The sequence below is a fragment of the Balaenoptera borealis genome (assembly GCF_965194805.1).
Source record: "Balaenoptera borealis genome assembly, chromosome: 17".
In the NCBI taxonomy this organism is placed as follows: Eukaryota; Metazoa; Chordata; class Mammalia; order Artiodactyla; family Balaenopteridae; genus Balaenoptera; species Balaenoptera borealis.
In genome coordinates, this window is record NC_138876.1 from 75,877,967 (window position 1) to 75,905,580 (window position 27,614).

The 27,614-nt window shown below is 41.4% G+C and overlaps 2 protein-coding genes across 15 annotated transcripts in view; one reads left to right on the forward strand and one right to left on the reverse strand.

Annotated features, from left to right (window-relative positions):
* Positions 1-14,267, reverse strand: part of RAB2A (RAB2A, member RAS oncogene family) — a 76,126-nt gene extending 61,859 nt beyond the window's left edge. For 3 of the 5 annotated variants that reach the window (XM_082364694.1, XM_082364693.1, XM_082364692.1), the window contains exon 1: positions 13,965-14,267. In XM_082364694.1, coding sequence (XP_082220820.1) covers positions 13,965-14,010 — 46 coding nt within the window. In that variant the 5' untranslated portion in view covers positions 14,011-14,267. Of the gene's footprint in view, positions 1-4,988; positions 5,092-13,434; positions 13,749-13,964 lie in introns of those variants that run through there. The other 2 variants (XM_082364695.1, XM_082364696.1) reach the window with 2 other exon arrangements.
* A 121-nt stretch (positions 14,268-14,388) lies between these two features.
* The window catches only part of LOC309615286 (uncharacterized protein), a 93,036-nt gene continuing 79,810 nt past the window's right edge, over positions 14,389-27,614 (forward strand). For 2 of the 10 annotated variants that reach the window (XR_014236698.1, XR_014236699.1), the window contains exons 1-2: positions 14,407-14,677; positions 15,666-15,755. The gene's annotated coding sequence lies outside the window, so the exon portion shown is untranslated. Of the gene's footprint in view, positions 14,678-15,665; positions 15,756-27,614 lie in introns of all 10 variants that reach the window. The other 8 variants (XM_082364697.1, XM_082364699.1, XM_082364698.1 and 5 more) reach the window with 7 other exon arrangements.

Here is a 27,614-nt window from a genome sequence, read left to right on the forward strand (position 1 = left end):
TCTACACGGCCACACTCCGGATCATGTTCCTGGTATAAAGTCATCTGCCCTTCTTGGTGAAATAAAAGACTGAGGAGCTCAGCTCAATTCTCTGCTCTCCACACATAACAAATACAAAAATAGAGGCAAAAGTACAAACTGATTCTATGGGATTATTAGATGCAGAATTTCTCAAACAAACGAGACCATGCCTGATCAAGTCACATCTGATCTATCATTTGTAAAATGTGGCCAAGAGCTATTTAGGATTACTGTGAGAAACATATGAAAGCCATAGAACAGTATTCAGCATATAGTAGGTGCTCAATAAATGTTTACTAAAAATCTGAATCTGTCATGAGCCACTCACTCCAGTCAGAATGAATCTTCTCCATGCTCCTTTAGTACTCTCTGTACATACACATCTCTATTACATCATCTTATAATCTCTGTGGCAAATTGGTCTCCCCTCTAGGGTGGGGCAGTCTTGTTCACTTTTCTAACTCCAGCACAGGGAATGCTCACATAGTATCTTACATTTCTTTAAAAAGAGAAAAAACTTCAAATCCAATCCCCTACTGTTTGCATAAATACTATCTTCCAAGCCCTAATGTGTCAGTCAAACCTCTGCATGAACAGCCTCAGTAACAGACCAACTCACCACTGAACACACTCTTTCCATTTCACAGGCAGTCTTCTCTTCCTGGTCCTGGTTCTGGCCACGAAAAGCCACAAAGGGTAAGTTTAAGCCCTTTTTTATACAACAGTCACCTAAGTTATTTGAAGGTCATTATTATATTCTCCTTTAAGTCTTTTTTTTTTTTTGGTTAAAATGTTTCAGTTATTTCAACCATTTCTAAAATGTCATGGTTGACAGAGATCCTGACTGGTCTCTGAGCACAGACTCCAATGTGCAGATATCCCTCTGAAACAAGAGTTTCCATAAGCGAATTGCAGTTGAGTCCTGACAGAGTACAACCATTACCTGCCTTGTTTGTACATCACACTTCTACTAACCTAGAGTCACATTTATTCCTTCGTTGGCTTTATTACTCATCTGACTCATACTGAATCTAGTCATGTAAAACTTTTAAGGTTTAGACATGTACTGCTATTTAACCAGGTGACCATCATGTATTTGTATGGTTGTTTTAAACGTAAATATAGGGCTTTCACTTCATTTTTATTAAATTCCATTTTGCTAAATTTAGCCAATCATTCTGCCTGTCAAGGTCATTTTGGATTCTGTCTGGTGTAACCCACACATCAGCTCTTTCAAGCCAAGTGGACTTTATCCAAGTTGTTGCCAATATGAAACATAAAAATCCAGGACTGAGTATAGCAGCACGCTCCCTCCAGCTTGCCCACATGGGCAGTCCTTTATTCAACCAGTTAAAAATCCACGTAGCTGCAAAACCAGAAGAATTTCTTCACCCCATACCAAAGGTTATCCTGAAAAAGTGTAGCAAATACCTTCCTTAAAGGATTGGTCAATCAACTCACCAGGCATACAACTACTACTGCTTTAACTTGTAACTAATAACTAATTTCCCTATTTATTAATCTTTGTATCAAGTAAAGCTTTGGCCATAAGTGATTTTGGACACATGTACTTTTACTTTGCCCTTTGAAATGGTTTAAACTGAAACAACAATACTTCATCCAAAGAGATAAGAAGATAACCTTTGATCAATAGATTCATTTATACTGAAGACTTCTGTACATCTACAGAACTGCCTCTTTCCAAAAGGGTTCAAAATTGAGAGAAACCATTCAAGAGGCATATCAAGGTACCAAGAGTGAGTGTAGGAGCCCACTATGAGCCTTACCACCTCCTTCCTGAAGATCACTGAAAAAGAGCACCTCCTACCTGATATTCTTCTCAATCTCAAGTGGCTCATGAGGACATCTGGGTTTGGAAAAGACTTTTTCTTTTACGCAATCCAGAAAGAATTTCAGGATCAAAGAACTGCCGTTTTGCCTGTTAACATGTGCTCTTATTTCCTTCAACTCAAGTAACTACAGTTTGAGGTCAGCATGGTGAACAGCTTTTTCTACAGGCAAGACCTCCCCAACTAACTTAATTTTAGGATACTCAACAAATTAGAAAAATTATCTCTAAAATATTGCTATTAATGAAGCACTTTGCAGCTTAAAGGCATCTGTGCACAATGTTTATTTCAAACTCACAAAAATCCTGTGAAGCAGATAAGCCAGACATTACTACTAACTTTTTCTAGATGAGAAAACTGAAGTTGAAGACATCTGAACTTTACCAAGGGACAAGTAAGCAGAGGAGCTACCACGCTAATCAAGATATTCTAATTACAAATACCAGGCTCTTAGACAATTTTCAAGAGTGCTGTCTAAGCTAAATACCCAGAAAGGACTTAGAATAATATATTGTTTGCCTTCTAGATGCGTAGTAGTTATTGCTAAAGGTGGACAAATGCTAAAGGGGGAGCCATCCATCAATGTTAATAATGCCGGAGGACGCAGAGCAAGCATAAAGGCACCACTTACACTGATTTATCAACTGTAAATAAACGAAGGGAAACAAATCACTGACACTTGAGTTTCAAAGACAGCTACAAAGTTAGGGGGAAAAAACCCAAAAACCAGTGCTAGAGCACTGGTGAACAACCTTATAGAGTGTACTAGCTGGTACTGTACACATTTTACAAAGAGAAAACTCAGGAATTTAAATTAATTGTTCATTTGCACAAATGAGAGTTATTGGCAGGTATCCTCTTTTCACATTGCCCTATAAGGAGTAGGTGACACTATACATGCTTGGGAAATCTGACCACCATACTGCTTCCTGTGTGGGACAAGTGCTGCCTCTCCCAAAAGCCCATGGCAAAGGGGCATGCCTGTGACCTATGCCCTGATTCCTGCGAATGGCTGAACCAGGCTGGTGCCTGATAGTAGATAAAAATTCAAATTCCCCAATGATTAAATTCTCCTAGTAAAAGACAGTCTCTCAGATTGAATTTTTTAAAAATATATCACTGGGCTATATAAAAAACAGGCTTAAAAAAACTGACATAGGGCTTCCCTGGTGGCACAGTGGTTGAGAAGCTGCCTGCCAGTGCAGGGGACATGGGTTCGAGCCCTGGTCTGGGAAGATCCCACATGCCGCGGAGCAATTAGGCCCGTGAGCCACAACTACTGAGCCTGCGCGTCTGGAGACTGTGCTCTGCAACAAGAGAGGCCGCGATAGTGAGAGGCCCGTGCACCGCGATGAAGAGTGGCCCCCACCTGCCGCAACTAGAGAAAGCCCTTGCACAGAAACGAAGACCCAACACAGTCAAAAATAAATAAATAAATAAATAAATAACTAGTATCACAAGCTTAAAAAAAAAAAATTACAAACCATATTCAGTTTAAAAAAAAAATACAAACCACATTCAATCAGTTTAAAAAAAAAAAAAGAAGAATCCACCTGCCAATGCAAGGGACACGGGTTCGAGCCCTGGTCCGGGAAGATCCCACATGCCGCGGAGCAACTGGGCCCGTGAGCCACAACTACTGAGCCTGCGAGCCACAACTATTGAGCCCGTGTGCCACAACTACTGAAGCTCGTGCGCCTAGAGCCCGTGCTCCACAACGAAAAGCCACCGCAACGAAGACGGCTCGCTGCAACCAGAGAAAAGCTCGTGCGCAGCAACGAAGACCCATGCAGCCAAAAATAAAATAAATAAAAATTTAAAAAAATACTTAAAAAAAAATTTTTTTTTAAAGTGACATAGTAGGGCTGAAACAAAAATTAGAGTTGACTGATAACTACTCTGGAGAGTGATTCAGATTAGCTGGTAGAGCTAAAGAGGGGCACCCCTTCCACCCACAGTTCCACTTGAAGGTGTATCTCCAGAACTCAGCACATGTGCTCAAGGAGCAGGCATGAGAATAACCCACGCAGTGCTATCTTTTAGAATGCAACGGAATATAATGAAAACTAAACTGATCAAGCAATAAATATCAACAAAATAGAGCAAAATATATTAATATAGATAAAGCCCTGAAAATAATGTTGAACAAAACAGTTTCAGAGCAAGTACAGTACAACTCCATTAATATGAAGTTGAAAAAAATACAAAAAATACTGTGCATTGTTTATAGGTACATACATACATACATATGTAGTAATCATTTGGAAACTTTCATAGAATAATAAACACCAAATTCAGGAGACTGGTTACCTCTAGGGACAAAGAGGTGAAGCGCATACAATGGGCTTCAACTGTATCAGTAATGTTTCTTAAACAAAACAAAACAAACAAAAAACCTCATTCCAAAAGAAAAAGGAGAGAGGATAAAATAAGTATACACTAGGCAAATATGAACAAACAGTTAATATTTAAAATTAATATCAAATACCTGAATACTAAAAAGTATACTACCAAATACACAACATGTAAAAATTACAGGGGAACTTAAATAACAAAGGAATAATGAACTTTTCAGCAAGATATAAAGCCCATACACACCTTACAAATTAGCCCTCAAGTTCACTGGGGGTGGGGGGGTGGAATCAATTTGACAAAGCTACGAAACAAACAAAAAATCCCCCAAGCTCACTCAACTGTCGTAATAGGAGATATTTACATCTCGCCCCCAAATTCAAAAGACTATGAGGAACACAGAAGGCGTGACACACACAACTAGCAGGACTGCTCTAATGGACAGGTACGGAGCCCTGAACCCACCACACACCCAAGAACATATTTTTCCAGTACATATGCGACACATACAAACAGTGACCAAGTACTTGGCTACAAAATCAGTCTCAAATACTGAAGAATCAATATACACAGTCTGTATTACTTAAGTGAAATAAAGTCAGAAACTAATAATGAAAAAATATTGTTTTTTTAAAAGAAGAGAGAAAAAGAAAAAATACGTTTAAAACAAAAAACACACACTCTTAATTATCTTAAGGCTCAAAAGAGAAGCCATGAGAGGAAAACAAAGATTTCAGAGTGTCCAGTTCCCCAAGACTTGTTTACAGTTTTTCTTGGATTCCTCAGCACTCTTCAAATTCTTATCAAAACCTCTCTTCTTCAGCTAGCTGGAGTAGGCTTCTGTTCTTCTTAATCAAATGGGTCCTTCCTAGAACAAAATCAGTCCTTCTACATCATTAGTGGACTTGGATGGGCACATAGACTACATTAAGCAAAGCTGATAAAAATAGATGCTTAATAAAATGAATCTTGCTAAACAATTTTGAATCTTGTTAAAACAATGTTGATAAAGTAAGGAACCTTCCATAAAACATCTAGTGGCAAACAAATATGTTAAGTACAAAAACACATCAACATAGGCTAGGAAAGCAACAATTAGAGTCAAGGATGGCAGACTCTTTAACGTATCAGCTGGCCATAAATGAGCAAGCTAAGCAGGGAAGTGGGAAAAAAAGGAAAAAAATCACCACATTAGGACACATGGAGGGCGAAAGAAATTACTTTTGTTATGAACAGCATTAGTCAAACACTATACAGCACTGGTCAAGTTTGGGTTAGTTTTTCAAATGTATATGGGGAAATTACAGAAACATTCAAAGAAGCAGAATAAAAAATGAGGATGAAATAATAACCATTTCTTGAGTCAGTGTTACACATATTATCTCATTTATTCATTCCATTTTATAGATGAGGATACCGAGACTCAGAGATTGAAGAGGTTGCTCAAGCTCACAGAGCTTGTGAGGAGCAGAGAATAGACTTTATTCTTGTTTTACATAGAACAGTTCTGCCCTGTTTTGCAAAGTGGAGGTGGCTTCTGTTTTAGTAAAGGGAATTGAGGGACTGTGTACTCTCACATCAACTCAACAGACCAAGCAGCTGGTAAGCCAACACAAGAGCCGTGACATGGAATTTGTGGGAATCAAGAAATGCATCTGATACGGGAGAGAGAGCATGGACTCTGGAGTCAGAAAGACCTGGGTTCAAATTCCAGCTTGGCCACTTAATGGCTGTGTGATAGGACAATTAGTCTCCCTTTCCTCACCTGTAAAGTGGAGCCTTCCTCACGGATATTACTGTTCAGATTCAATGAGTTATACCACTAGAAAAGGCCCTATGTGTATAAATATACTACTTGTATATTTACATTTTTCACTACTTTACACTGTATTCTTTTTAAGAAGAATCAGAAGAAAATGCCTTTCAAGACTCAATTAAGGGGCTTCCCTGGTGGCGCAGTGGTTAAGAATCCGCCTGCCAATGCAGGGGACACGGGTTCGAGCCCTGGTCCGGGAAGATCCCACATGCCGCGGAGCAACTAAGCCCGTGTGCCACAACTACTGAGCCTGTGCTCTAGAGCCCGCGAGCCACAACTACTGAAGCCCGTGTGCCGCAACTACTGAAGCCTGTGTGCCTAGAGCCCGTGCTCCGCAACAAGAGAAGCCACCGCAATGAGAAGCCTGCGCCCCACAACAAAGAGTAGCCCCCACTCACTGTAACTAGAGAAAGCCTGCACGCAGCAGCGAAGACCCAATGCAACCAAAAATTAAATAAATGAATAAATAAATAAATTAAAAAAAAAGACTCAATTAAGGAATAAGTATATGAATGCACGTACTTTTAAGAATGGACACTATAATTAAGGTAAATGAAAACAGGGTTCTCTGAACAGCTTAGTACTAAGTACAGTGCCCACTTCAAAAAGGTATACACAACATGGATATTTACTGTTTCTACCCACTGCTCCTCCTTAGCCTGCTGTGGTAGGCAGAAAAATGCACCTCCCCCCCCCCCCCCCCCCGAAGACATACACACCCTAATCCCCGGAACCTGTGAATATGCTACCCTACATGGCAAGAGGGACCTTGCAGATTAAGATTACAGATCTCGAGATGGGAGATTATCCTGGATTATCCAGGTAAACCCAATCTAATTATATGAGTCTTTAAAAGCAGAAAACCCTTCCCAGCTTCAATCAGATATGGGATGACTCAAGAAGAGTCAGAAAGATGTGACATAGGACTTCCCTGGTGGTGCGGTGGTTAAGAATCTGCCTGCCAGTGCAGGAGACGCGGGTTCGAGCCCTGGTCTGGGAAGCTCCCACATGCCGCGGAGCAACTAAGCCCGTGCACCACAACTACTGAGCCTGCGCTCTAGAGCCCGTGAGCCACAACTACTGAGCCCGCGTGTCACAAATACTGAAGCCCGTGCGCCTAGAGCCCGTGCTCCACAACAAGAGAAGCCACCGCGATGAGAAACCTGCACACTGCAATGAAGTGTATCCCCGGCTCGCCACAACTAGAGAAAGCCCGCGCGCAGCAACGAAGACCCAATGCAGCCAAAAAAAAAAAAAAAAAAAAAAAGAAAAAGATGTGACATAAAAGGACTTGATCCACTGTTGCTCGCTTTGAAGATGAAGCAAGGGGGTCATGGGCCAAATCATGTGACGATGTGGGTAGACGCTGGAAGCCGGGAAGAGATGACAGCCAGCAAGAAAACAGAGATCTCGGCATGGAACTCTATCCTACCAACACCCTGAATGAGCAAGGACCCTCCAGAAGGGTACCCAGCCCTGCCAAAACCTCGATGTTAGCCCAGTGCGACACACCTCAGACTACTGATATGTACATGAACTTATGTGGAGCTTCAGAACTCTAAGATAATAAATTTGCATTGTTTGAGCTGCTAAGAATATGGTGGTCTGTTACATTAGCAACATGAAACTAATACGCTCTTGCTTGAATTAAAAAAAACTGTAAAAAATTTTTATGTAAGTGCCCTTAAATCCTTTCGGAAACAAGGACAAGCGAATTGGCCAGTGCATGTAGCCTAATCAGAAGGGGCTACCTGGCACACATTCATCGCTTTCTGAGGCACTAACTCTGTGCCAGGCACAGTCTTGCCTTCAAGAACTTCACTCAGCATCATCCACCAATATTCATTTTCTGCCTCAGATTTGACCAGAAACACAATTAACTGTCAGCTACCCCTGAAAAATGGCAACATTTTCAAGAGAGAACTGGAGAAACTTAGAGTTACATCATAGCTATGAAAAGCAGAAGAGGTGGGGAGAGGGAAGAAATAGTTTGCCCCAAAGGACATAGCTCAGTTTCTTCATCTATGAAATGGTAACCTCACACATACCAGTTGAAGGATTAAAAGATAAAAAGCTTTTGATATTGTGTATGAACTATAAAAAGTGTGGAGAATCCCTCATAAGAATCTACTAGGTAGACAGAGTGCCAAAAACTAACGTAATGGAGAATTCCATATAAATTCACCCTGGATATGACTTAGGGATTACTTCAACAGAATCCCAGAAAGCAGAAAATCTGACAGTAGAAAAGAATCAATTTTAGAAAAACAGGCAAAAAGGCTCATAATTGACAAGGAGAGGAAAGTCACAGTACCACTACAAACAATGCTTTTAAAAAACAAATGTCCAGGACTCACTGCAGATCTACTAAAGCAGCATCTCCAAGGACGAGACCCAAGTCGTTTGAGTTGAGGAACACCACAGGAATGAAAGGGGGTGTCTACGGGTGTATGATAGCAGAGGGAATCTAGCATCTTTTTGCCAGGTGTCCTTTACTTACAAGTGAAGAGTAACAGCTAGAATGTGGAGTATTTTAAAACCAGCAAATAAACAAGGCTGATGAAATCAAATGGGAAAGTTTCACAGAAAACAAAGTCAGAAAGAGGGACAAGGGCGGTCAGTATGTGGTTGCATCTTTTGTGGCAAAGGACACAGACTCCCAGACTGAGGATGAGCAGAGAATAACAAAATGGAGCAAGCACAGCTGGGCCAGAGTGAGAGGGAAAAACAGCTAAGCTGGCAAAATCAGGATCTGCTCAAGTGAAACAGCAAAATTACTGGCTACCACAAGAGGAGGAGAGCTGTCGAGATGACATGGGGGAGGGGGAGCAGTGGGGGAGATAAAGGAGAAAATTAATTTCAGGTTGGCGCAGGACCAGGAATGGAGCGGGGGCACAAAGGACAAGAGCACTAGCTAGAAGAGCGAGGGCCATGACTGGAGATGAGGAGGCAGGTTCACCAGGAGAGAAGAGGGGAAAAAGGAATGAGAACAATAGGGCCACGGCCTCTGCGGTTCACTAGAAAGTCTCAGGAGCAATATAAATATTAGGGGCAGCAAGCAGGAAATAAACTGGCTAGGAGAGAAAGAGAAAGAGAAAGGGCAGTCAAAAATCCTGAAAGACTACCAACAACATGCATAAAGCAAAAACTTCAAGGAAATTCTAGATGATGTTAAAATGTATGTTTCAGGCACATTTTAGCTCTCTCATTTAATAAAACAACTAAACACATCTACAAACAGGCAAAACTAAACAATACAGTTTAGGGATGTGTAAGTGATACAACTGTGAAGAAAAGCGAGGGAAGGATTAATACAGAATTCAGGCTAGTGGAAGCCTGGCGGAGAGGTATACGATGAGGCTCTGTATCTCTCTGGAACGGGTGTTTGGTTCAATACTACTCTTTAAAGTGTGTAAACATATAACATGCATATGTTTTTATATGCATGATATATTTTATAATTTTAAAAAAACTTTAATGGAATTTTTCTACCTCCCAATTTCCCAGTTTGTTTTCCTACTGTTTGTTTTCCAAAATAATCTAACAAACTTGCTCATACAATTTTATAAAATGATTGGTGTTTCTGGCCTCAGGTTTTGTAACAAGAAGCTGTACCTCAGGTCTAGTGAATCAAAATTGCTGGGGGTTGGGCCACTGAATCCTTAAAAAAAAAGAAAGAAACCAACACCCTAGGTGACTCACAAGAATCTAAAGAAACTCAAGTTTGAGTCTCCCACAGGAAGAGGTCTTCTTTCTGTTACAGCCCTAAAGCTCTGGAGAATCAAATGCCATTCCTTCCCCAAGATCTCTGGGATTTTGCTCCTGCCCTCTCTCTACTATTTTCAAACTTTCAACCTCAAGTCTCCCCTATCCTAATACACACACACACATCAGCCAACTTGATCCTGCAGCCAACTCTAAACTCACTCTTTCCTTCTCTTTCACACTCAAAGTTTTCTAAAATGGCCCACAGTATGGCTCTGTTTTTAACTTCCCAATACCACTCTCTCTTTTAAAACCATCATTGATTGAGCTGCAAACATGTACTTCCAATTACCTAGTAGACATTTCCCCTTTGCTCACCCGGCAAATCCTTACGCATTCTAATTTCAGCTCAAATATCACCTCCCAGGTAAAGCCCTGCAGCACCTCCCCCAAGCCCCCATCCACTCATCTATTAAACATTTCTGATACTGAAGGCCTACCCTTACTTTTAAGACAAAGTCAAAAACCTTCCAAACAAACAAAAAAATTAAGATGCACGTAGTAAAGGTGGTCAAAAAGTACAAACTTCTAGTTGTAAGATAAATAAGGCCTGCGGATGTAATGTACGTGATGATGAGGACAGTTAACAACAGTGTACTGAAGAGCTGAGAGTTAAGAGAGTACATCTTAAAGGTCTCATCAGAAGAAAAAAACCTTTCGAACTATGTGTGGTGACATTAACTAAACTTACCGTGGTAATCGTTTCGCAATACATACGTTTATCAAATCATTAGGTTGTGTACCTGACACTAATACAATGCTATATATATGTCAATTATATCTCAAATTAGAAAATACATTCAGATGATGTGATAATGTGTGACCAGGCTGGTCTTGTTTATTTACTTATATAGCACTTGTCCCTGAAAGAGTTTAAGCAAAAAACAAAAACAATCCAACCAAACCAAACGGTGGAGGTGGGCAGAGAAGGAAGAAGAGTGGAGGCGACCGGCCCCAGGCGACAGGGAGGTGTGGGGTTTGTTATCATCTTAAAAGAATGAACGAATAGGAGTTGCTCAGGTGAAAAAGTTCTGACCTAACCTGTCTTTTCCCTTTGGCTGGGAGTGGGGCTTTGGGGAGTAGAGCACAGTAAGAAAGGGTATTTCAGACAGAACACAACCGGGTTTGTGCTTTTGTGTGCCTAGCTGAAAGGCAGGAAAGGGGAGGGAGGGTTAGTGATGAGATTTTAATCGAAGGCAGATGCCAGAATTTTAGAAGCAACAATTACAGGTTTACTACAATTTTTCTCTCCCTCTATACTTGATAATTATCTGCTTATAATATTAGTCCAGCCCTGTTAAAAGCTAATTTCCACTTTATATCTAGGTTTAAATGACACATTTTCCTAAATGATTTTTCAGGAACAAGACACTACCAATGAAAAATTTTAAAGCTATATTTTAACTACATTTGGCCATGCAGTAAGAAAACGAACATTTCAACAGTATCATGATCATGTAAAACATTTTAAAAGTCTCTTCGGTGAAAGAGGGAACTCTGGAAAGGAAAATGTGTGCGGTACTTCCACATTTGTCCTCATTTTAGCTCTCTACTGAGAGAAGGGAAGGCTAATAATGACTGCTTCACAGGCTAGGGAAAGGGAGAATCAGGAAAAACAGTGATTTCCTTCTTTCTAAAATGCATATTTTTCACACTATGACTTTTTTAAAAACCAGGATGGATTTCCCACTACTGATTACTGATCATTTTTTTGCGTGTGGCGAGGGCCACATTAAGTGGACCTTACAGCTACGGGTATACTTTGAATTAAGAAAACATAGTAAAGGATTTTGGCCAAAGTTAATGATAGTAGTAAGAAAGTGGCAGAATTGGACTAAAGCATTCTTCTGTCAAGTTATTAATGTATGTTAGTGCGAACATTACGGCCTGTTTGGCTGTTCTTCCATCAATTTAATCAAACGTATGGAGCCTACCATCCGTCTTCTACAGGCTCTTCCTGGAATACAAAACCATACAAAACACCTTTTCTGCCCTCAAGAGGTACATAATCAATTATAAACGCCTACACAAGTGTCTACAGAACAGTCAGGAATTAATATCAGAAGAACGATACACAGTGGGACACATCCAGATAAGGAGTGGTGGTCGCTTCCAGCCAGGACACCAGGAAAGCCTGACACCTCAACAGAACTTCATAAACACGGACCCTGAGAGACTGCAGAGACTCCAGTTAGACTGGGAGGAGTGACAGAATTTCGACAGAGAGGCACTCCAAGCAGAGAGGGTGGCAGAGACCAGGAAAAAGCACAGGGCCTCACTGGCAGGAGGAACGTGGAGACTGGCAAGTACTGGGAAAGAAGGCTAGAGAAGTTAAACACGGGCTAAAATATGGAGTTCCTGAAGGTCAAACTAAAGAACGTGAACAGAGGAACAGCCTCCGAACAGCTGTGTTTGGGGAAGGTTAGCCTGACAGTCAGCTATACCAGCTGAGCTGGAGTGGGGTGAAAGTAAATGCTGTGGACAGTCCAGGGTCAAGTGCTCAGTGCCGGAACTAGGTGGTAACGGTAGCAATGGCAAGAAAGAATGTCCTCCCTTTGAACCGCCAGGGGACTGTTTTTGCATGAGGGCAAATTCCCAAAGAAGGGAGCACCGCCTTGTGAATATTTGTAGCCCCACTACTCCCAGTACAATATTTTACCTACAGCAGATGCTTGGTAAGTAAGCTGAACGAAGGCAACCTGTGAAGGCTAATTTGAAGCGTCACTACCGCTTCATGTCCATAATCACTCTTCTCTCTACTTCTCAAACCCACTCATGTAGCAGTTAACGTGAACTCCCTCTTCCAATCTCAGTGTTACAGCCTTAATCAAAATTTGCCAGTAGGCTTTAGAACCCCACTTCCTTCAAGTATGCCACAGCATTTAAAAAAGTATATAGATGCGCTATGAACATGTGCAAAACATTGCTTTATCCAAGAATTTACGCAGAAAACTATCCCGTTTCCACACGCACACCAAAAAGCCTTGCTGAAAGACTATGTTTACAGCAGAAAGTTTTTCTTTTAGGCAGCAATCAACATGCTTCTTGTGCTACTTATTCAATCTGCCATATCACTAGTGCAACCACAAGCTGCTGCTTACGTTTCCAAAGTTGTGCAAAGGGTCCAAAGTTGTGCAAGAGTCATCACTGAAATCAGACTCCGGTATATTAATAGTTATAACACCTGAACAAGTCTTAGTTTTATTATCAGATTCAAAGTAATACCCCAAAATCACAGATATTAAAAATATTTTCAACGAGTTTGGCTACTGTATCTGCGAAATACAATGGGATGTTATCTTCAGTGCAAATAACTGTATTTCTTTCTGCTTCGAATGGACATCAATTCACCTGATAACTGGCAGTTGTGAGCCTGGATTTGATGTATCGAAAAAAACAAAGTGTCCCCAACACACACACACACACACACACACAAACACACACACGCCAGCGCACACCCTAGAGCGCTGAACGACCTTGCATTAGTATCAAAGAACCCCAAGTTTACACGTGGCAGAAGTCAACAGAACTCTTTCATGCCTTAATGACCTCGAAAGGGATTCCCCAGGCGTCAAGTAACAGGATGGGACTTACTCTGACTTGGGAGCTGAGAGTAATAAAACTACATACCTATATTACCACTATTATTATTTTTTAGAGGTTTCTGTCTGTCCTCAGCTGGCTGTCCCAAGCCAGCGAGCGCTCTGTCCGGGCCTCGGCAGGTGCGTGTGGGTCAGGAAGCCCAAGGCCCTCCTCCCATCACCGTCTGCTCTCCTCGGCCCCGCTTTCCTCTCTGGGGGGCGGCGAAGAGGCCCAAGGCGAGGGGCCCGGGGCAGGGCGTGCGATCCTCAGAGCCAGGCCCTGACGGCCCCGGGATGGGCCGGCCCTCCTCTCATACACTCCCCAGATCGCGCGTCGAAACGGCGGCCGCGGCCCCCAGCTGCAGGGCCGGGGCCGGGGCGGCGGGTCGGCCCGGCCCGGCCAGGCCGCGGCCGCTCGCAGTGCCCACGTCACCAGCTCCAGCACTGCGGAAATAGAGCGGCGCGGCCGGCGGGGAGGCGCCCGGCGGCGGCGGCTCCCGCGCCGCGGCCAGACGCCGTCTGCCGCTCAGCCCCGGCCCGGAGGCCGCCGACCCCCGCCCGCCGCGCTCCCGGACTCACCTGTGTCGCCGATGATAATGTACTTGAAGAGATAGGCGTACGCCATGGCCGCGGCCGCTCGGTGCCAGGGCACACGGCTCCTCCTCCTGCTCGGGCTCCTCCTCCTCCTCCTCCGCGCCCCTCACCCCGGCGCCGCTCGGCCTCGAAACGCCAGGCCCCGCCCGCCGCAGCCGCCGCCGTCGTCGTCAGCCGTCAGTGAGGGGCCGAGAGGAAGAGGGACAAACCGACACCGTCTGAGCCAAGAAAGACAGCGCCCAGCGGAGCCCGGCTGAACAATAACAGCCGCCGCAGCGCCTCCGCCCCGCCTCCGCGCCGACCCGGAAGTGCTGCCGCCGCCGGCGCCGCCGGGGGAAAGGGGAGGAGCCCCGCACGCCGGCAGCGCCCCGCCGGCTAGAGCCCCGCCCCGCCAAAGCCCCGCCCCGCCCCGCCCCGCCTCGCCCCGCCTGGCCGGAGACCCTCCCGGCGCCGCGTCGGCCGCTGCCGTCCGCCCAGTCGGCCCAGAGCCGGGAGAGGCCGGGCGGCGGTCTTGCCGGCTTGTTTGAGCGGCAGACGCTGGCGGCCGGGAGACGCTGGGGCAGGGGTGGGGCCTTGCGGCTCCGTCGCCGCGACGCGAGCGGAGCCGCGTCTTTCCGCCCTGCGGTGGGGACGCGGGACACGTGGTGGGAAGGCGGAGGTCACGTTCGGCGCAGGGCCTGCCCTGGGCCCGTGACAAGGTGTTCGAAAATGATGGGGCCTCTCGGGGCGGGGTTGGAGGGCGAGGCTGTATCTGTGGTGCGGGACGGGGCTTTGACAGGGAAAATGGAAGTGTTTGTAAATTCGAAACCCTAAGTTAGGGAATATGCGGTAAACCATGATATGCACCTGCGGTGGAATACTATGCGGTCTTAAAAAAAAAAAAAGCCTGACTTAACGTTACGCAAAAACAAGGCACAGGACTCAGTGTATAAATATACATTTATGTTATATATATTATTTATATATACAACTATCTTATATATAGTAAGTGATACATAAATTACATTTGTATGTTTATAAGCTATATTTTATTGTTATATAAATATAAATAACTTATTTTACCATTGTGTAGAAAAATGACAGGGATATACGTAGAGACCCATAGTACGTAGTCAATTTGAAAGGACACAACTGGGACCAGGGGAAGGAGGGGATGGGATTGGAGGGAAGATCTACTTTTCACTGAATTTTTCAAGGGCAGTTTGAAATTTTTGCAGTGTTCATGAATAACCTATTGAAAAATGCACTTAAAGGAAAAAAAGTAACTTTTTTGTTTATTCAACTAACACTTTAAGTACATACTATATTTCGTGCACTGCTAGGCCCTGGAACTAAAGGCAAGACACTGTTCTAAAGGAGCACGCAGATTTTGGAAGAGGAGATGCAAGACAGAGTTAAAAGTGTCAGGATAGGTTATCTAGAGAAGATGATGTCTGACCCAGAAATATGAAGGAAGAGTTTGTCAAAAGGACAAAAGGTGGGGGAAGGGAACTGAAGTTTAGGCACAAGAAACAATGTGCAAAGGTCCTGGATCTGTTCAGGGAATTTAAAGTTGCATAAGGAAGCTCATTTGCTAACCCATAGCCTCTAATGTTGGCAGTGGAAGGAGAGCCATTGCTAGGGCAGAAGTGACTGGGGTTTAGTGGCTCTGGTTCCTGTTGTCTAATATTTTCCTCTCCCTTTTAGGATCTGTCATTCTACCGAAACCTTCACGCTGGGCTGGCAGTAGTTAGTTGCTACGTGGTTTGAATGGCCTTTCCAAACGTCAACTCACAGGTTTTTGTTTGTTTGTTTGTTTTTACTGTTTGGAGGGGATTTTCAGGGATAGCACACAAAAATTTGATGTGAAAAATTACCTGGAATTGCATAATCTAGTTCACTCATCTTTAGTTTGGGGGAGGAGAAGTCCCTTCTTAGGCCTGCCATGTTCCAAAGGCCATTTTGTCCCTCCCATCTGAGTGCCTTCACTCAAGTCTTTCCTGGTGATAGACATGTAGAAAGTTCTCTCCTTCCAGGAGAAACTCAATTTCTTACTACTCTCAGCGGTATGCCCTTTACACATAGCCTGAACAGGACAACTCTATGGAATGTTCCACGAAAGCCTAGCATCCTTACGATCGGAAGCATTCCCATACTGTTAGAGGAGGAGAACTGTGGGAGAAGTCACTGGTGCCAGATCACGCACGGGCTTGTTGCCATGTCAGGATGCATGAGGCACTTTACCCAGTGGACACAGGGAAACTGGGAAGAGAAAGGTCAGAACTGAATGTAAAATATTATAGAAAAGGATATGTATAGAGCTTTAGAGGCAATGCAGCGTAAAGAGAACTTAGGAAACCTGCTTTTGATCTTGGTCTTACCACAAACTGGTTGGATGATTGTTGCAAATCTTTTGGCCTCCTAGAGCTTTGACACACTCATTGATAAAGCGACGGAGCTAAGTGTTACCTGAAAGGTCTATTCCAAGTCTGAAGTCCTTTAATTTTATGTCTATCCACCTCCAGATCTAAAGCACCTGTAAAGTAGGTGGTAATCTTTCTCTCATGAAAATGTCAGGGCCACAGGATTGAAGTGTATATGGTTCTTGCACAGAACTGAGAGGTGTTACAGTTATTGGTGCGCAGGAATTGTAACAGTCAGTGGCTTTGAAAAGAGCAAGGACTAGATTTTCAAGTCCCTCGCTGAGCCTCGGTTTCCTTGTCTGGAAAATGTAGAGAATAACTGCTTCACAAAGTCAATTTAAGATCAAATGAGATAATATATGTGAAGATATTTTGTAAATTATGAAAAACATATACTTAATACGTGAAACCCTTAGTGCTGCATAATTTTTAAAAATTACCTTGAGGGAGTTAAGGCCTAATCACTATACAAATTCCTGTTTTAAAGTCAGCTCCTTTCCTGTCTCTATTTTATGTCTTGACGTTTATTTTTTTCTATGTGTAATTCATAATATTTTGTTATATTTTCTCTAAGCCTATATGCTGTCTTAAATTCTCTTTGAAACAAGGTGTAAATAAAACCCACACAAGCTTCATTTTAAACACTTTACTTAGCCCCCAAAATCCAAAGACATTTTTTCAAGAAAAACTCCTTAGGCAAAAATGACAGAAATAAAACTCTCTCCCCTTAAATCATAGGATACTTCCTGGGATTTTCCATTCTGTTCGATTTTCAGCTATAATGTCACTCCCTTGGGGATGAATTCTGATAACCTCATCTCTCAGTCTTACATCATATGTGGTCTGAAGGTCATAACTGTGAAATTTAAGGATTGTTTAAGGCTACATTCTCCAAGGTCTCCTTATTCAAGTTTTCCATGACATTTTAAAGCAGAGTATAATATTAGACTTTTGAATTTACTCTTCCCAACCAAACTTTTCATGTGTTTAAATTTTCTCTGGTTTTGATCGCTCTCAGACTGTGGGAAGAGAGGTAGTGGGGGAATGGAATGGGAGAGGAGTGGCTTGGAATACTGTAACCCATAGGTTCTTACTTTGGTTCCCATGGTTTCCTTAGCCAGCTCTCGAATGCACTCTGGGAGCCCTGTGATCCTTCAGAAATGATATGCACAATGTTGTATGGATTTGCATATATGTAATTTTATGGGAGAGATCCTCGCACGAGTCCATGACCCAGAAATAATTAAGAACCACTGTGAAATGCTTGCTTTCAGCCATTTCTAAACACCATGACAGAATTAATTTTCCTGCATATACTAATAAGCTCAGTAGCAGTTCTGGAGGAAGAAAGAACTCCGTTCAACTCTTGAATTTACCCCCTATCAGTTGAGTGATCTTGGATAAATTACTAAACTCTCTAAGCCTTAGATTCCTCATGAGATGACACAAGTGTCTAGCAAAGTGTCAGGCTCTCAGGAGACACTAAGTAAACAATGAAGTCATTTCCCCCTTTCCTTCACCCTCTCCCTGTCTTCCACCTCCAACCTGTCACTAAGAACCGTAGGAGTTAAATGAGCCCAACAAAGACCCTTCCCTTAAAGGAGATTAGAGTCTCTCTCATGCGAAGTCATGGGTAGTCATTGTAATATATAATGAAATAATCATACAACTCACCATAATGCAGAATCCGTGGGAGCCCTGAGCTTCTTTTCCTGCAACTAGATGGTCCCATCTGGGGTGATGGGAGACAGTGGCACCCGAAGTGTGTTGCTTGTGTCCACTCTACTCTGTAGCAATCAGCGTAATTGTCACTTGCCACTCACTGATAGGGTGTTGATATGTCTGCAAGCAATTGATTTACTCTGGTCTCTGTGCAGTCAAACCTCGCTGCTAATGATGACCTGCATATGTAGCTGCTCCCCAGCAGAAGTGGAAGGAGGGCCATCTAAGCTGAGCCTTAAAGGGCCTTGTCTTGCATCGTTATTGCTTTACTAGTCATTCCAGATGTTTCGGCAGCCCTCGCCACTGTACTTTGTTCACCTTATCCACCTCATCTGCCATTTATATTCTTGTTGGGTAACACACTTAGTATTCCCTCTCTTACTTTTCTACTCATGACCGATTTCTGACCACTTGTCAAAGCCAGAAATGACTGTTTTCTCTCTTCCATTCCATTCTTTTTTTTTTTTTTTTTAAACATCTTTATTGGAGTATAATTGCTTTATACTTCCATTCCATTCTGCTCATCCTTCAGAAGTTTACTTGAAGGGTCAAAATGGAACGATTGCAGATTCGCATCCTGAGTCAATGTGTGTGTAGGTGAGTGAAGAAACTTTCTTTTGTATGTAGGTTAGTTTTTTTTATCGATGGACTTACCATTCATAATAGAAGGGGCCTACATAAGTGCACAACTGAGAGAAACAGTGAATATTGGAATAATAATAAGCTCATTTTATAAAACCGTGGATTAAAAAGTATAACTACATAAAATATTTTGAATTAATGATTAATAACAAATTTAAAAATGAGTTAAAAACCAAAATAGTGTTCCTGAACTACCTACTTTTCTCAGTCCTTAACAGTTGCCTAGTGCTTTCCACAGAGAGAGTGGTCTGGGGAATGGCCCAATATTGGATTCCAGGAGGCCTGAATTACAGTCTTTCTTGCCACCAACAAGCTGACCTTGAGAATTTTTGTCATATACTCAATAGAGATGATAATTCCAGTTGCTAATAGAATCACTGGGAGGTAGATATGAGAGCACTCTGAAAAGTACATTATTACTAAGAGTGTATGTACCAAATTGCAGGTGAATGATTTTCTTGAATGTATCTAGGTATATTAGAAGACTGACCCCTATAGAACTGTATAACATCAGTAATATTTTACTATCTGCATTGTTGGGTTTTTGTCAGCAAAGACTAGACCATGCAATTACTTCAAACCCTCTGGTTTGAACACATATTCATCCATTTATCCTGTATGTGTTCTATGTCTTGTGTTCATTGGTAGGTGTCCTTATTTTGGAAAAGTCGGGATCAGGATGAGAATGAGGATACCTGAGGAGTGCACCTCACATTTTGCTGAAGAGAGAACCATTTACTACTCCCATGAGTGTTTCAGTTTATTTTAATCTTTACCCGTGAAGGTCTTTAAATTTTGGCAAAGGGAAATCCATTTTCTCTCCATTTTTGAGGACATGATAAGCTAGCTGTGTCCCAGTGGGAGGTGCGGACACTGAAAACCTTCTGTCACTGATGTCTTTTGTGTGAGATGGGTGCCAGGAATTACGAGATCACATTTCAACCTTCTTCCAGCTCCCCTCCCTCCTATATAATCTTTATCTCTGCTTCTAACAGTCTCATTATCAGAATTATCAACATATGGAGTGAGAGAGAGGAAAATGACTATCAAAGAATCACATTTTCACTTCTAATATGGAGAAAATAGGAGTCTATTTGTCCAAACTTTTTTATTTTAAAAAAGTTAATAAAAAAATAAATCTGTTCTTCAAACGTTGAGGTTACATCCAAAGGCTCTCATGTAAAAATCTGCAAGGCTAATTTAAATTTGTCCAAGAATCATTGCTGTACTTCTACCGCTCTTTTAAATTTCTCAGTTTAAGTAATCTGGGGATCAATTCCCAGCAATTTCTTCAAATGAAACAGATTATGAAAAAGTACAGTATAATCTTACAACAGCAGTAGACATTTATTCTCACACAATTTTTATGCATCAGAAATCTAGGAGCAGCTTAGCTGGGTGGCTCTGGCTTGGAGGTCTCTTCATGGGGTTGCAGTTAATCTTTCAGCCAGGGCTGCAGTCTGCAGTCATCTGAAGGCTAGATTGGGGCTGGATGATTTATTCCCAAGGTGGCTTATGGCTGAGGCCTTAATTCTGTACCACATGGACCTCCCAGAGGACTGCTTAGTAGCTTCATGACATGGAAGCTGATTTCTCCCAGCGTGAGAGATAGAGTGAGCATAAGGCCAAAACCTCAGTGTCTTTTATGACCTAACCTTGGAAGTCACATCCCTCCACTTCTGCTGTATCCTTCTGGTCCCATGGACCCACTGTGATAAAACATAGTAAGGGACTATACAAGGACATTAATAACCAGAGGTGAGGATCACTGTCATCTTAGAAGATGGCTACCACAACCTACAGAGATCAAGTGAAAACAAGGATCTAATATATGTCTAACCATCTGAAATCAGATACATTTTGGGTCAAATCAGTTTCGTTTAACCTGTCTACAATAAAATTTTACTATAAATAGATTAGTCTATAAAGAAGTTTATTGTGGTTTTGGTTTTGTGCACTTCTAAAAGTATTTTTGAAAAAAAAGACCTGAAAAAGAATCATTTTACAGTTACAAAAGGAAGAGAAAACATATTTTTCAGGTTTTAAAAATTACATTTCAAAGCAATTTTTTGAGGATCAAATACAATGACAACATATCTCCTAAAAAGGATTTTTAAAAAGGAATTGCTGTTTGCTTTCATCTCAAGTCCTTAAGGATTCATGTGGTTCAAGAGAGTTAACAATTTATTTCCACTTTTTCATTAACTTATTTGAATAATTTTATGGGAATCAATATTCTACCTGCACATATTTCCTACCTGCACTGTTATGTCCAAATATTATAGCAGTTGATCATGCGTTTTATGTCTCAGGTTTAAAAAAATCTATATTACAACATGGATGGACCTAGAGATTGTCATACTGAGTGAAGTAAGTCAGACAGAGAAAGACAAATATCAAGTGATATTGCTTATATGTGGAATCTAAAAAAGTGGTACAAATGAACCTATTTACAAAACAAATTGAGTCACAGATGTAGAAAACAAACTATGGTTACCAAGGGGGAAGGGAGTGGGTGGATAATTGGGAGATTGGGATTGACATATACACACTACTATATATAAAAGAGAACTGATAACCTACTGTATAGCACAGGGAATTCTATTCAGTGCTCTGTAATGACCTATATGGGAATGGAGTCTAGAAGAGAGTGGATATGTGTATATGTATGGCTGATTCACTTTGCTGTACAGCAGAAACTAACACAACATGGCAAATCAACTATACTCCAATAAAAAATTAAAAAATCTACATTAAATGGAGGTAGTGGAGACACTGCCTTAAGTTTAAAAGGTTTAATGTACAAACAAGTAGAGTTTGACTATCATCTTATTCCTTAAATGTAGTGTTTTCTTGTACTGTAATATTTATTAGAAAAACTGCAGGATTATGTCACTTTGGGGTCTTATCTTGAAATTTTCATTACTAGACTTAATGGAGAAGATTTTTTATTCTTAGTAAATGGATAATTTTCTTCACACTGCATTTGATACAAATTATAATACAAAAGCGTCTGTTAGAGCAGATTATTCATCATTGATATACTCTACTTTTTGTTAATTTTTCCTTTAGAAAAATCAATTATAGACAAAGACCTCTTTAGAACTAGATCCCGCTTTCTCTCTTTGAATCAACTGAGTGCATTTCTGGAAGGTTCTCGTTTCACTTCACTCCAAAAAACACTAAATCCAAATGCCAAAAGTGAGATTGTCTCATCTGAACCCTGAGATAAGCTATTTTGCTTATTTATAAAAGAACAGACTGAGATTCTTGAATTACTAATTGAAACACAAAAACTGAATTATTTACATTTTCTTTCTTGGAAACAGGCAGAGATGAGGAAGTAAGTATAAAGATCTCCCTTGACTTACTGTAGGGTTACATCCAGATAAACCCATCATAAGTTGAAAATATCTGTTAAGTTGAAAACGCATTTAATACACCTACTGAATATAGCTTAGCCTATATACCTTAAACGTGCTCAGAACACTTAGGTTAGCCTACAGTTGGACAGAGTCCTCTAACACCAAGCTTATTTTATAATGGTGTTGAATATATCATGTAATTTCTCGAATACTCTACTGAAAGTGAAAAACAGAATGGTCGTCTAAGTGCAGAATGGTTGTGAGCGTACCATTGTTTACCCCCATGGTCGCGTGGCTCCCTGGTGACTGCGGTTCACTGTGCTGCCCAGCGTCACGAGAGAGAGTATTGTACAGCATGTCACTAGCCTGGGAAAGAGCAAAATTCAGCATTCAAAGTCCATGTTCTACTGAATGTGTACCCCTTTTGTAAAATCGAAAAATCGTTACGTCAAACCATGGTAAGTCAGGGACTCTCTGTACAGTATGTTTGACTATAAGCGACCCAGGATACAGGAAATGGAAGGTGGACTCAGTATACAGGCCTCCCACCATTAACATGAATTCACTTAAGAAAAATTTGAAGTCAGGAGACAACTACTCAGTGTGATTAATTTAATGTAGCTGTATAAGAAAGAATTGAGACCTGCTGTTCATATGTCAGGTACTATGCCAGGTGCTAAGGATATATATATAGAGAGACAGAGAAACTAAGGAATCTTAAGCTCAGGGTCCCTCACTTGCATGACCCCTTCCAAGGCAAATGTGTGCACGTGGTCAATTTTCTTTTTTGGTAAAATTTGCAAAAGTAAGATATTTAGACTTTAATTTGTGAATTCTGTTCTTTCTCTCCACTGACACTTTCCCCTTGTGTTGGGAGGTGCTGGAGTGTCTACAGGGTTTTTTTGTTTTGTTTTTGGTAATGGTTAAGGAAGGGTTGAGAGTTGAGTGAGGGAGACATTTAGCTCCCTAGGGTATATTTATTCGGTCTCTCATGTGTGTAGTTGAATCATTCCAAGTTGTCCAGCATAGAAAAGGATTCCAGGGGACTTCCCTGGTGGCACAGTGGTTAAGACTCCACTCTCCCAATGCAGGGGGCCTGGGTTCGATCTCTGGTCAGGGAACTAGATCCCACACGCATGCCGCAACTAAGTGTTCACATTCCACAACTAAGGAGCCCACATGCCGCAACTAAGGAGCCCGCCTGCCACAACTAAGACCTGGCGCAAACAAACAAAACAACAACAAAAACACATGGTATTCTTTAAAAAATAAAAAAAAAAGGCTTCCAGGAATACTGTAATCCCTAGTGTGCTGACTCATCATGTGGTGTAGCGGTCATATCTCAATAGAAGCATGTCCTACTAGATTCGTTTTCTATTGCTGAGTAACAAAATACCACAAACTTACTGGCGAAAAACAATACCCATTTATTAGCTCGCAGTTCTGTAGGGCAGAAGTCTGGGCCTGGTGTAGATGGGTTCTCTTCTCATGACCTCAGAAGGCTAAAATCAAGGTGTCCACCTAGCTGCATTCTCATCTGGAGCTTGGGGTCCTTTTGCAAGCCCATGTGATGTGGCAGGATTCAGCCTCCTGCAGTTGTAGGACTGAGGTCCCTATTTCTTTTCTGGCTATTAACCAGGAGCTGCTATCAGCAACTAGAGGCTCCTGCTTTCCTTGCCACATGGCTGACTCCATCTTCAAAGCCAACAACAGAGAATCTCCCTCATTTTTAATCCCTCCTGCTTTGAATCTCTTTGTTAGGAAGGGCCCCGTCACTTTTAAAGACTCAACTGATTAGGTCTGGCCCATCCAGGAACATCTCCCTATCTTGAAGTCAATTGTTTTGGGGCATTAATTGAATCTGCAAAATCATTTCACGGCAGCATCTAAGTTAGTATTTGGTTGAACAACTGGGAGAAAGTGTGTGTACACGAGGGAGTGGAGATCTTGGGGACCATCTTAGACTTCTGCCTATAAGCACTGGACATATATATATATAGCTTAGTAGAAGATATACCTATTATAAAGCTTTCCAACTCAGAATAGATATCTTCAAAGACTCAGAAGAAAAATTCAAACATAAATAAATGAAAATTTATTCTAACTTGACATAGCTCTAGTGAACCATTTTAACTGCAATGTTTCTATTAAAACTAATAAGAAATTACAGGCTCCTAATTTATTTATTAAAAACCTAGAAATTGTTATTTATTGAAAACAAAGAGTTCATAAAAAAATAATAGAAGATGCAATAAAAGCAATAAAGATGAATGATAAAATTAATAAAAATCATCCTGTCATAGAGAACTAAACTGTAACAAAAGTCTTTACAGGACACAGCAAAAGCCACAGTTTGTTACAAAAAAGAAATAAATTTTGAAAAGAAGTAACAAGTAGGCTCAGCGCCTGTCTTGGACTCTGGACAGAGGAGGGGGCCCTGCCCTGATCCCCGCACTTGAGAGCACCTTGCTCGTCATAAATGCTGAAGCACAGGGAGAGTTAGCTTGCTTTTTGACCTCATGGAAGAGGTTTCTGAAAGTTTGGCACCCAGAAGAAGACTGGGAATTATAAGAGGGGGATGGGCAAGTTGGCCTGGCCCCGAGGCCAGAGGAGACCGAGGCAGGAGACGGCGTGCGGGGTCAGGAGGGACTCGGCACCCCAGCCTTTGGAGACCAGCAACTGAAGAGCTGCTTCAAGCTGGTCACTCCACACCACCCCGGTGGGTGTCAGGGTCCCCAGACGCTTGCTTTTTCCTCTCTTCTGCTCTGCTGGTATAGTTTTGAGAGGTGAACTTCCAGAAGGGATGGGATTTTTTGCAAGGCAAGAGGGAGGGTATATGCCCACCCTGATTTCCTGAGGCTCTTAACCATGTCCCTCCCCTCTGGCTTCCAGAGGGGTCCAGGCAGCAGCAAAGCTTCCAGGGTCCAGCCAGGCACAGCTAGCTGATGTAGTATATACGGAAGGACTGAGAAAGAGAACAGACAAGCATGATTCCTAGATATTTTGCCAAATGAACAGGGTAACGCATTAATTGCAGGAGGAGAAGAACAGGTAGGTGGGAAAGAGGGGAGAGAATCAAAGATTCTGTTTTGGACACGTTGATCTGAGATGCCAACAGTCATTCAAGTGGAGAGATCAAATGAGCAATTGGATATTTAGGTCTGGGGCTTGGGGGAGTGGTCTGAGCTCCAGATAGAAATGCCATACAGCTGGTACGGTTGTTGGGACCAAATGTTTTTTCAAGTGTCTGATAGACCCTTGTGGTTCTTCTATTGTGTATTATCTGTTTGCATGCTCTACCTATATATCTATTAAGTCTCTGACAATCATTGTTAAAATTCACATATGTTTAATACAATTGAAAATGTGTAACGAACCACCCAAATCATTTAATCTTCACAACAAATCTGATAGTTTTTAAATTAATTTATGTATTTTTATTTTTTGCATTTTACCCTGAGGTTTTTTTTTTTTTAATTGACTTACAGTGTTGTGTTAGTTTCAGGTGTACAGCAAAGTGATTCAGTTCTTTCCCCTTATAGTTTACAAAATATGAGTATAGTTCCCTGTGCTATACAGTAGGTCTTTGTTGGTTTTCAATTTTTTATATGGTAGTGTGTATATGTTAATACCACTGATAGTTTTTTAATTTAAAATATTTAAAGAAAAAGAAGAATAATCAGAAATGGAAAAAAATGTGAGGAAGTGGAAATTCTTTTGTAAAACTTGAAAGGGCAAATTGAATCAATTTTTAAAAAGGTAGTGAAAGGATTATCATAATCCTTTAATATATGCAAACACTTGAACCTAAATTTCCAAATTCTGATAATATAGCTAAAAGAAATAAAAATAAATATACAGAGAAAAAGTCTTTATTTGATAGAAAAAGAGACTGAAGCTTAAAGAGTTTAAATAATTTCTCATGTCATGACAGCTTAGTAAGTGACAGTGCTGGAAGCTGGAAATATGGGTCTAATGAGAGTTTTGACCTCCACATACAAATTTAGAGGTCATCAGCATGTAACATGTAAGAAAAATGTATTTGTCCTCCACAAGGAAGTGACGAATGCTTTATGTTCGTGAAGAAGGGTTAGATTGAGTCTCCCAAGGGAACTCACAGGTTGGTATATATAGTAAATGAAGCTTAGAAACCTGATTTCTCTACACATCAAAAGTGAATCCATCTTTCAGAAATGGACTCACATTAACCTAGTTTATGAGTCTGATTTTTAAAAGTAGAATGTCAAATTGCAATAAGAAATCACTATCTCAGAGACAGGAATGTGTAAAATTCATTCCACTAGCTTTTTCTTATCCTTACAAAGAGTAAAGTGCATGGAAATATTTAATGACTTTAAGCGGAGGGAACACGAAACATCCAGCTCACGTTTGGGATGGTCTTTCCTGGGGGTAAAACCTATGACTCCTAGTGCATTTCGTCCCCTCATTCATTTCATCAGTTCGACCACACCCTGTCTTCTCACTCTGACCTGCAAACCGTATCTGTTTGGCCTCCGAAAGCAGTTGTAACCCTGGCCCAATAGCCTTAACCAACTACCAAATATTTTGATGAGTCAAAAACTCCCTTGAGCAATATTTCAATAGAGAATACCAATTTTTATCTCCAAAATTTTCCGTCTTCCAGCCTCTAAGACTGACCAGTCCTCCTTCTGATGGACTTACCCAACTCAATCAAATTACCATCAAGTTCTGGCCCTGGGATTCAACCTGGATCTTTAGGTTGCTTCTGGTGAACTTCATTTTGCAGTATATTAAGCCCCCTGTCTCATTAATTACCTACCATGTGACCTAGTGAAGACATTGATTCCATCTGAAATTCAGTTCCTTAATCTGTAGAATGGGGAAAATAATATCAAAATCATAGCATGACTGTGCAACGCGGAGGGTGTGTGAAGCTCTCAGTGTGTTATCTGTCATTCACTGCCTGCTTGTCATCATTACATGTCGAATGTCAGCCTTAACTCTCAGGGCACAAACTTACTTCCAAGTTCTTAGGAGAACGCTTGCTGTAAAATCCAATGACTATAATCTCAGTCACACGTGGTTCTGACGCTAAGAAAAAATGGGACAGTGGGCCCTGTAACATGAGCTTCAAAATTAAACTGAGAAGCAGTAATTTGAGAGATTTTTAAAAAATTTGGCAGGAAACGTGGTGTTTTCTTTCATCAATAGATCCCTTTAGCATTTGTGTAAAGCTCATGGATGCCTGCTCAGAATAATGGTATCAAAGGTACAAAAACAAAAAAACAAAGGATTACAGAAAAAATTATATTAGAATTGCTATTAAAATATTTCCAAAACAAATTTGTGTTAGAGTAATATATGCGCTTCTTTATTAATATATTAAAAACCAAGATCTAACAAGAGGTCTAATAATGGCCATAATTTAGCAGTTGGGATGAGTGTAAATGATATGACAAGATGTTTGTATCAATTGTATTGTAAGATGACAACATCCGTATTTCTATTAGTGACAAATCAGT